Source organism: Serinus canaria, chromosome 5, assembly GCF_022539315.1.
Source record: "Serinus canaria isolate serCan28SL12 chromosome 5, serCan2020, whole genome shotgun sequence".
Taxonomy (NCBI): domain Eukaryota; kingdom Metazoa; phylum Chordata; class Aves; order Passeriformes; family Fringillidae; genus Serinus; species Serinus canaria.
In genome coordinates, this window is record NC_066319.1 from 24,658,686 (window position 1) to 24,668,681 (window position 9,996).

Sequence of the window (9,996 nt, forward strand, 5' to 3'; positions counted from 1 at the left end):
TGCCCTAGGGGTAGTGCTGGGGATACGGGGTTGGAGGGGGAGGATGGGACCCACATCTCGTCCTGCTCCTCTAGAACAAGTCCTGCAAGTTTGGATGCCGAGCAGCTCAGTCTGGGAGCTGGAAAGGGCATGGTGTCACCCTGGGAACCAGGATCACGTGGGACTGCTGCAGAGGGAACCTGTCTCAGGGATAAGTTGAGACATACCCTGCCCTCTTGTGCAATAGGTCTTTGCAAGTACAATGTTGTATTTATATGGTGGGAATGGGGAGCCCAGGGCTGGACTCTGCAGAGGCATGAGTAAGCAGCTTCCAGGAGGCCCAGGTGCCAGCTGGGCCAGCTCTTTGATTCCTTCTCTGGGAGCAGATGCAGATGAAGTGCTGGGTCTCAACCAGCATTCTGCACTACAGGAGAGACAGTCTTAGAGCCATATTGTAAAGTTCAAGTGGTTGCTTTGGAAAAATGCTTTGTCTCCCAGGCTCACTACAAGTGATTTAGCATGGTCAAAGAGAGGCAATGATGTAAAGCAGACTCAAGATGTACAAGCAGACCACACGGCCAAGGGCAGCATCCTGGGCAAAAAGGACTCTCAGCAGAATGGAAGAGCAGCAGTTCAGTTAGCACACAGGCTGTGAGAGGACAAACATGCCTTGTGCTGACAGCTTCTGTTTGAGCAGCACCTCTGCTCCCTTCTGCTCTTGTGGTGTTCCCACGCTGCTCTGAGAGACAGCAGAAAGGACCATGGGACTGACCAAATTAGGGGCAGGAATGCATTAAGAGCAAAGTTGAAGCAGGTTACCTATCTGCCAGTACAGCTGAGAAAAGTCAAATCAGACCCTGCTTCCAAGCTGGGGCTAATTGATAAATAACGTTACACTTGGAGCAATCTGAAGAAAAAGCCAGTTAGCACCTGAGGATTAAATTGGGGAGTGTTAAGAAAGTGATAAGGTTGTCAATGTAATCACACCCTCTCAGGAAATGGGGGCAGGATGCCATTCCGAAGATAATTGCATTTCAGCAGGGTTCCTCCTGCTGAGCTCATGTCAGCTTCTGACCTGGTAATAGTTCAGCCTGTCCCTTCAAAATAAAAAAGATGTAACCTACAGGGCACAAAGATCTCCAGAAGGACTTTCAGACTTGCCCTTTTGGTGCTGGAAGGAGGATGTGCTGAGTTAGATGAAACATGGTATTATTCTGGGGTTTAACTCCCAGTCAGGGCTCAGTGGAAGCTGAGGAAAGTGTTACTAGCTGGAAACTTTTTGGCACAGCTAAGCCCATTTAGGGTGCGCACCTACAGAAAAAGGAAACTAAAGGGTCCTTTCCATACTGTGTCCCTACTGTTACTGACATCTAAGCTCAGGTCCTTTGGCAATGGCAGCTGAGAGTAGCAGCAAGCACACTGGCTTCTTGTGGATTTACAAAACATGGTGTGTACCTGTACTGCAGTACTTGTACTGTTACCTATGCTGGGTCTCAACCAGCATTCTCCAGTACAGGAAGGACAGTTTTTCTTATCAGTTACTCTGCTGAATGCAAGGATATGCAGGAGTCTGGTACCCACGATCCAAGTCAGAGCTCTGAGCAAGAAAGAAGGCAGTGGAGAGTTTCTACCCTGTAGGAATGTCAGTGCTTTTAGCATTTGATGCTGAGCTTTATGCCATGGAACAAGTCAGATCAACTAATCATAAGGATCCTTTTTGGAAGAAAGTAAGCAGCACTTGTGAGGAATTGTGCTGGCCTAGCAATGGACTGGGCTAGCTTCACCCAGCCTGGTGGGGTGGTTTGTGTTAGCAACAGTCTCCCATGATCTCCTCTGTGCTCTCAGCAGCATCTGAAAATACAGGTTGGTCAAGCAGCACTGCAAGGCAGAAACAAGCCCAGACTCTACCAAAGCCAGGTAGTAGCACAGATCCAGTACTGCACCGTAAGAGGATGAGAGCAAGGCTTTACAGACACCTCAGGTGGCTTTAGTAGGAAACTCCATTTAATGAGATAGATTCACCTCCCCACACCCAGGAGTTCAGCTTTGTTCACGGATTTCAGGGAGTTTTAGAGTGCTTATTGTGCGTATGACAGGATATGGCTCAGTAGAATGACTCACTCCCTGTAAAGTTAATTCACACTTTGCTGCTATTTCCATTCACAGGTGCTTTTGTAAGATTTAGTGCCAGGAAGTTACAAAGCTGGGAGCCAGCTCCAAATACTCCCATAGGTTACTTTACACCTAGTAAACAGTGGGTCTGTAGAAGGAGAGTGTGACTTGGTAAACAACCATGCCCCCTCCCCCCACAAAAACCCCAAACAAATCCTAAAAACCCCAACAACCCCCTCACCCAAAAACTCATGTTTTATCGGTAATGATTTCCTATTCCCTTCTAAATTCTGAATTTACCCATTACCTCAGCTACTCTGTTTTTTTGTCCATTTTCTTTCCCAGCTCTCTGCTGAACCACCACACTCCTCCCTCAGCAACCTCACTTTTCAGCCCTCTGACTCTGGAGTAGCTATGGGGCCCCATATTTGGACAGGCAGGAGCCCTGACCGATCTGTAATACTGAAGATAGGGCTGAAAGGGTTAGTCCTGCGACCTGTCTTTGATGGAGCCTTTGCATTCTATGTGGCACAGGCAAAATTTTTCATCACTTGAGCAGTAACTGCCAAGGTAAGTTAAGTGAAGCTGCTTCTAAATTACCCATCAGCCTAATGACAGAGCAGCATGCTGTCATTAAGGCTCCAAATGCAAGTCCTGCATGGGCTTGGCTCATGTGTGCTGGGAGGCTTCCTGACTGGCCCCTGGAGAGTGGCTTCTGGGGAGAGGCATTGAAAGCCCTGGATGTTTCCTACTCCATCCCCCTCAGCATCATCCATACTGAGTGGCTGCTGAGGTAAAGAAAGATTAACTGAGATTAACTTCCTTTCCAGAAGGAACCTGGAAAGTTTTAGCTATGAGGGGATTTTTACCATTGCTAGTGGGAGTCAGGACATGGAGTGAGAGGTGGGGACATTTCCCTGTTGTTTTTTATCAGTAAAATGGAGTAACTGCCTTTCAATATTAATGCCCAACTTAATTTGCACTGATGAAATTACAAACACAAGTTGTGGACATTAAAAAAATTTATTTGAACAAATTTTAGACACAATCACATAGAACAAAAGTAGCTCTCAGTACAGTTTTTTTTCCAGAATGAAATAACCCCTGTTTCATACCAAGCTACTGCAGGACAACTCTTGCTGTCCTTGTCAGGAAGGAGGCTGGTGTTCTTTCCACCTGTGGATTTGCTCCATAGGGATGTGGCATGCTCTTTGGCAGGTCACACCACAGCCCTTGGTCTCACAGGCTAAAGAAATGTGTAAAGACCCAACAGACAAACTGAACTAGTGATACAGCAAAGGTGCCTGTACAGGTAGGATATGCACACAGGGATGCGTTGCTGAGCTTTGTCAGGTGTCCTACCTAGACCTGTGTCAGACATGTCACTTCTAGCTACTGTCTCTGTGTTCATCATCTCTTAAGACTCCTCACTGGACTCAAAGGGCATTTCAGTTGGAGGACTCCTTTCAACATTCAGCTCATTTTGCTGCACCATCCTTTTCAGGTCTCTGAGCCTTACCCTAGAAGCACCTCCAAGGCTGTGGGCCACTTCCCTTCCCAGGAACACTTCACCTCTTTCATCCTGCAATACTGCCCAGGGAGACAGCAGTCTTGTTTCACATCCTGGGAACTACATAAGTTGCACTACAAAACCAGCTGTCTGTGAGAGCTGTTGGGAGGCATTTGTTTGGAGCCAGACTGCATTAGTCATATTTGCCTTGCTACAGGCTCACTAGCTCACCTATGCTTGCCTTTGGTCTAGGGCAAACCATCCACAGCTATTTCTCTTTCTGTCACATTTCTGTCACATTACTCCAGAGCATCCTCAAAGCGATGGGCTGTGGCCAGATGCAGAGAACCCCCTGAGTATCAAAAGCATCTCTTGACAGACCTGTCATGCTCTCTGCTACATAAACCAAAATGAAATGTCTCTGCAAAAGAAGATCTAGAAATTGCTGCAAGTTCTATAATAAAATATAATAAAATGTGAATAGACTCTCTGAGGTAATGATCCCCTGAGAAACAGGTGAGAGGGGAAGGGAGTGAAACTTAAGGAATTATTTTCTCCAGCAAAAACTTCATGGATTTCCTTTGCTTTTGATTTCAGCAGATCAAGCAGTGACTTTTTAAAAAGGGAAGCATAACAGAAAGAAGCCCTGAGTCCTCTGTTCCTGTTCTGCAGCCTCAGGAAGAACAGTACAAGGTAAATTCCATTCTTCTGTGCAGATCTGAAATGGAGGATTTTCCTAATAAAGAGGAACTCTCTCTCACTACAACACCCTCCTTTTGATTCAGAACTGAATGTTTTCACAATATTACTTTGAAATTCATATCACTAGCAAAATTTTCAGGTGCCTAGAGGTTACCCTGCATATTAGCATCTCAACTAAGTAGAATCACAACTTTCATTTAACTACATTCATTCTCCTTTCCTTCTCCATCTACCTTTCTTCATTCCATCTTTCTCCTTTCTATTTGCTTCTTTTTCTTCCTTCTCCCTCCATCTACATTTGACCCCTTGGTAGTGTTATAAACCCTTTGCTGACACAGTTTTTTCTCTGTTAGACAGAGCCACACCTCACTCTTCCTCACCTCTTCTTTCTTTCGAAACACCACACACACAAAAGACCTTTTAAAGTTGGTCTCCAAGTGCACAACTACCTCTTAGGATAGGACTGTAACACCTGCACCCAGAGGACTGCAGAGTCCTCTCTGAGAAGGTTTTTCTCAAAGTATTGCGGTAGCTCCCAGTGCATTTTCTCTTCAGCCTGCTAATGGCCTTTATTTAGGAAATAACTTCTCAAGAGTACTCCTAGTACAGGACCTTTAAGAAAGAGAGCTGCTTTTTCACAGCCAAGTGAATTCTACCTATTTCGGCAAATGGAATCAGAGGGGGAACCCAAGTCTCACATTACAAACTCTGCACCCCATGCCTGACCACATTGCAGTTGCCTGTAACTGCCCCTGCCCTACTCTCTGCCATGCCTGTAAATCAGCCAAAACACAGGCTGATTTCGGAAATCCCTCGTGTTTATTATGCTGCACCAGAACTCTGAAAATGTGTGAGCTTCAACCAGAAAACTGGTCATTTTGAACAATGCAAGGAACCTGCCTGTTCTGGGGTACTGAGTCTTGATGTACTAAAGGCTCCCATTAGTCTGGGACACTACAGACATGTCCAGCAGGTATTACAGCTGCCTGGACCATTCCACATCTCAGCACAATGGAAATCTAGTTCATGTCTCGGCATCTGATACTGTACCCAGCAAGAGACAGGTTTCCAAGCCCAGCAGCTTATCATACCCTCCTTGCTGGGGCCATAGGAGCAGTCACTCCAAGAAGGTGCAGAGCCAATACTGGCATTGGGTGTTTCTTTTCCCCTCCCTCAAAGCAGCTTCAGACAAAGCAAAAGAACTTCTTCCAGCGGCACTTAGAGAGAGTCTTGATGCCTTTGGCAGTCATCTTCTTTTCCTGACGTGCCTTGTGCTCAACACCACTGACAATGGCCATGTCAAAAACTTCTTTAAGGTTCTTCTGGGTCAGTGCTGAGCATTCCAGGTAGGCTTCAGCCCGGATTTTGTCAGCTAGACCTTCTGCCTGAGGCCGGGGCACAGGCTTCACGTGGTAGCGATCCAGGCTGATGAGGACATTGACATCGTCCCGCAAGTCTGCCTGTGTCCCCACGAGCAGCACTGGCGCCCGCGGGTTGTGAGTTCGTATCTCAGGGATCCATTTCTCTGTAATGTTCTGGAAGGAGCTTGGGTTTACCACACTGAAGCAGACAAGGAAGACGTCGGTGTCAGGGTAACAAAGCGAGCGCAAACAGTCAAAGTCCTCCTGTAGAAAAGGGAGGGGGAAAAAAAATCTTCACTGGACCGCTCTTCTATCAGCATGATGCTACAGTAGCTTTTCTACAAGTTAACTAGGATAGCAACAGAGGCAGGGCATTGTACTGATTTTGTGGCCATGCCACATTTCAGAGCTGAGGGCATCTGTCATTCCCTTGTCTGTGACTGCCATACCAGCAAATAGCTGGTGCTGGAGCAGTGCATTTCCTTTCTTCCCTGTTAAACACCTCCTTCCTCAAAGCCTGAAAACAATACCTGTCCCACAGGACCAGAGTTGACAGCTGCTTTGATAGAGCTTACCTGTCCAGCAGTGTCCCACAGCTGAATTCGTACTGGGGCTCCATCCACAAGGACCTGCACTGTAGCAGAAGGAGAATAAGGATGAGTCTAAAGCAGCTGGCCAGCATACACACATACACCCATACAGGCTTTTCCTGAGCACTTTGCTTCACACCCTGCTGAACAGACTCACTGAAGTCACTCACATCTCCTCCTAGCTGAGCATCCTCCCAAACCTTACTAAGACTGTTGAAGCTTGCACTGGAAACATTAAGAGAACTGCAGCAGACCTGTTTTTGTTAGCTCTCAGGTGTTTTGTGCTTTTCTCCAGAATTCTGAAAGAATAGTTCCACATTACTGAACAACTGCTCCTCTGGACAAGAAGAGCCCTTAGCCAAACAGTTCCCTGAGAACCACTTGTTCTTCTTCTACAACCAAGAAAAAAGATAAGGATAAAATCTGACAACTTGGGCAATTTGCTCCTATTTTCTTGGCCAAGCAAATTCAAATCAGTCTCCATCAAACTAGCTATTGGAAATTTTTCCCATCCAGACCAGAAATTTGGCCTCAAAAAAAATGTTACATGAGTGTCCTAGCTAAGGAAAAACCCACCTTTGTAATGAAGAAGCTATTAAGGAAAGAGTGATGAGTGAAATCCCTTTCAGAGACTATCCACACACTGAAAAACTGCTGAGTTACACATGTAAGGTTTGCTCCCATTTCACTCCCTAATCAGAGTAAGCCTTCATGTGGTATCAGCTGACTCAGACTGAGGGCTGGCAGGCCCTCTGATGGCAATCAGGAATGAAACTGTTAGATGTTTAAGTGCATAGACACCACAGAGATTAGTCTAGGAACTGAGGAGAGGGAAAAAGGGGTTGTGGAGTTGGAAATCACTTGAAAGTCCTGACAAGGTGGATGGGGCTGTGCTTGGATGAATAGAGGCAGACATACTGGCTAGGGTGACAATGGCTGATAGTTGACATAAGTTAGCAAAACTCCACTGCTGTGTGCAGGAAGGAGGCTTTATTGTCCTTTTGGTAAAGGAAAAAAAAAAAAAAAAAAAAAAAAAAAGAAGGGAACCAGACCAAAAAGCCCCCCCAAAACCCACAAACAAAAAGTCTCCCAACCAGAAGCAGAATCAATTGTTTGTGATTCTTGAAGTAATTTTTCTGGTGAGAAGTGACTGAAACAAGAGTTTCACACAAGCTTTTGAAGGAGAGCACTCCTCCCTGAAAGCAGTCTGGGGAAAAAAAGGGGAACGCAGACAAGAAGATGAATGAAGTTTGATGGGAGACCAATACTTGAAGAAAAATGAAGGGGTGGGTGCATCCACCACAGTGCCACTCCTCGTGGCGTAGCTGAAAGTCATTGCTTCTGTGTGACTGGGAAACAGTTGGGTTGTTACCATATCTTTGCCCCAGAGGAGGAAGAGAAACCTGTTCCTGATCAAAGAACCTGCTAGATCCTGACTTGATCTTCAAGACAGCAGACATTTGACTTTCTAGTATCTGGTTTTCTCTGTCTCGCAAGTGCATTGAGAGAATGAATTAGCATCTCTGAAATGTCTCGCCATCTTCAGAAGAAACTCACCACACATATTACCTACTGCTCCAGCATTTGCACAAAGTTTCATCCCATCTGCTGCTAGCTTGAACTACGTTAGCAGCTCTGCAACAGCCCTCCAAATACCGCCCTCACAAGGTCCACACCCTCAGGATGAGGATGGATCATGGTACAGTAGTGAAGAGGCTGGCAGAACAGGATAGCCTGGTGGAGAAAGGTCATCGGGTGCGCATTTCACTCAAGGCTGCTCTAGCTGGCAGCGACACCCAGCAGGAGGTAGCAGCCAGACTACATCTGTATGTGGCTGGGTCACTGCCCCAGAGACATCCCCCTGATAATGCAACACCTTCTTCTATCTTGTTATTGGCATCTCAGTCCCATGACCAGGATTAAGGTTAGAATTTAAACTGCTGAGTTCTGCAGACTGTTTCAATGGCGGGTATTCCCCAAAAGTGGAAGGAATTGGGTTGAAATTTCTGAGCTGGATCCTGAAGCATAATATTTGACTCTGGGAAGGGACTTTATCCAGGGTAAAAATAGGAGTGGGAAGGAAAACTTGTCTGTCCTTCCATTTTCTCCCAAAAAGCAGAAAGCGAACTTCACAAGACAGATTTTGAATGTTTTTGATTTATATCAGCTACAAATCTTATGAAACTCTGAAGGCAGACTCAGTACTGGGACATCCAGACTGGAACTAAACCCATGTGCAGCTATCTTCAGAATACCTGCTGTTAATCAGGGAGTCTCTGCACTCATCTTGCCTTCACCTTTCTGGACCATTTTATTATGGATTTGCACTTCCAAAAATGTGCAGTCTAATAATTACAATAATGTTAAGCCTCTCTTAGTCTAATCCATACACATTAATGCAAAGAGGGCAGAGAGAGCAGTAACCTTTCCCTTGGAGGACTCATGATTCCTTACATCTGTTCATAAAGGGCTTCTTGACCATGAACAGCAGCGTGTTCCCAGTCCAGTTCCTTCAAGTGACAGTGGAATAGCTTGGAGAAGGTCAAGGTAAATCAACAGCTCTCAGAGTGAGCAACTGAGGGGGGACATTCAAACAAAACACTCCCTCTAAGCACCCCTAAGACTATGACACATTAGATGTCTCATTCCTGGCCTGACTTGAGCACATCTCTAATCTACCAATCTACATTGTCAAGTAGTGCTGTGTTTCTTCATATGCAATGAAGATAAGAAATCTTTCAAAGGGCTTTGTATTCTCCTGGGGTTTATATTAGAAATTGGAGCCCAAAGGAAGAGGAGTGTAGAACAAGAACAAAGATAGCATTTACAAAAGTGGAAACTAATGAGAGCTCATCAGCTTGTAATTCTAGCCAGACTTAAAAAGTCCGTCAACTTTTTGACAACCTCTGTTCAGTGCAAACTTCACCAGACAAGGAGAGAAAAGGATGGTTTTCCCGAGTATCAGTTGAAGCGAAAATCACAACGTTACACTGTAGGCTATTTCTGAAGCTAAAAACACTAACAGTAAAAAAAAACTAAGCCCCCTTCTATTTAGTCATAACAACACCACAAAACCAGGAAGATACCCAAGTTCATAGAACTTGCAAATCAACTCGACACAGTTGCAGAACGGAGTACCTCCACCTGCTAAACCTCAAAAAACGTCGGAGGGACTCGGTCCGAGTCCCAGAAATCCCCTAGGGCTGTGTGCCCGCAGGCTGCGCTGCCCGCACGGGGCAGCCCGTGGCCCCGGGAGCGCTCGCCTCCATCCGCGCCGGGAGCCCGCTCCTCCCCATGCTCCAGACAGGATCCTCCCGGCTGCCCCATGCCCGCGCAGCCCGGGCGGGCACCTACCGGAGAAGGTGTCGAGGGCGGTGGGCTGGTACTCGTCGGGGTACCCGTTGGTGGTGTAGCTGACCACCAGGCTGGTCTTGCCAACGGCGCCGTCGCCCACCAGCACGCACTTGATTCCCAGCTCCGGGCCGCTGCCCCGGGATGGGCTGTGTCTCCGTAAGGCGGGCGCGTAATCCAGGAGCTCCTGGGGAGGCATGGCAATGGCACTGATGGTGGCACCGCGGACTCGACAGGGCTCAGCGTGGGGAGCAGCGCGGCGGGGCCGCTGCCATGCTCCTGAGAACGGGCTGCTGTCGGAGCTGCCGTGCGGGGCCACCCTCTCCAGCCCGCCGAGCTTCGCTCCTCATCACTACACCTGCCGCCCTGCGCACAAAACCAGCCCCTATTT

General features: G+C 47.0%; 1 protein-coding gene across 1 annotated transcript; it reads right to left on the reverse strand.

Moving 5' to 3' along the window:
- Window positions 1-3,095: 3,095 nt before the first annotated feature.
- On the reverse strand, window positions 3,096-9,996 carry RHOV (ras homolog family member V). Its single transcript, XM_009102072.3, has 3 exons — window positions 9,609-9,996; window positions 6,240-6,298; window positions 3,096-5,928 (listed from the first exon to the last, which is right to left on the reverse strand). The coding sequence occupies exons 1-3, from the start codon at window positions 9,802-9,804 to the stop codon at window positions 5,488-5,490; spliced, it is 696 nt and encodes a 231-aa protein (XP_009100320.1). The 5' UTR covers window positions 9,805-9,996; the 3' UTR covers window positions 3,096-5,487.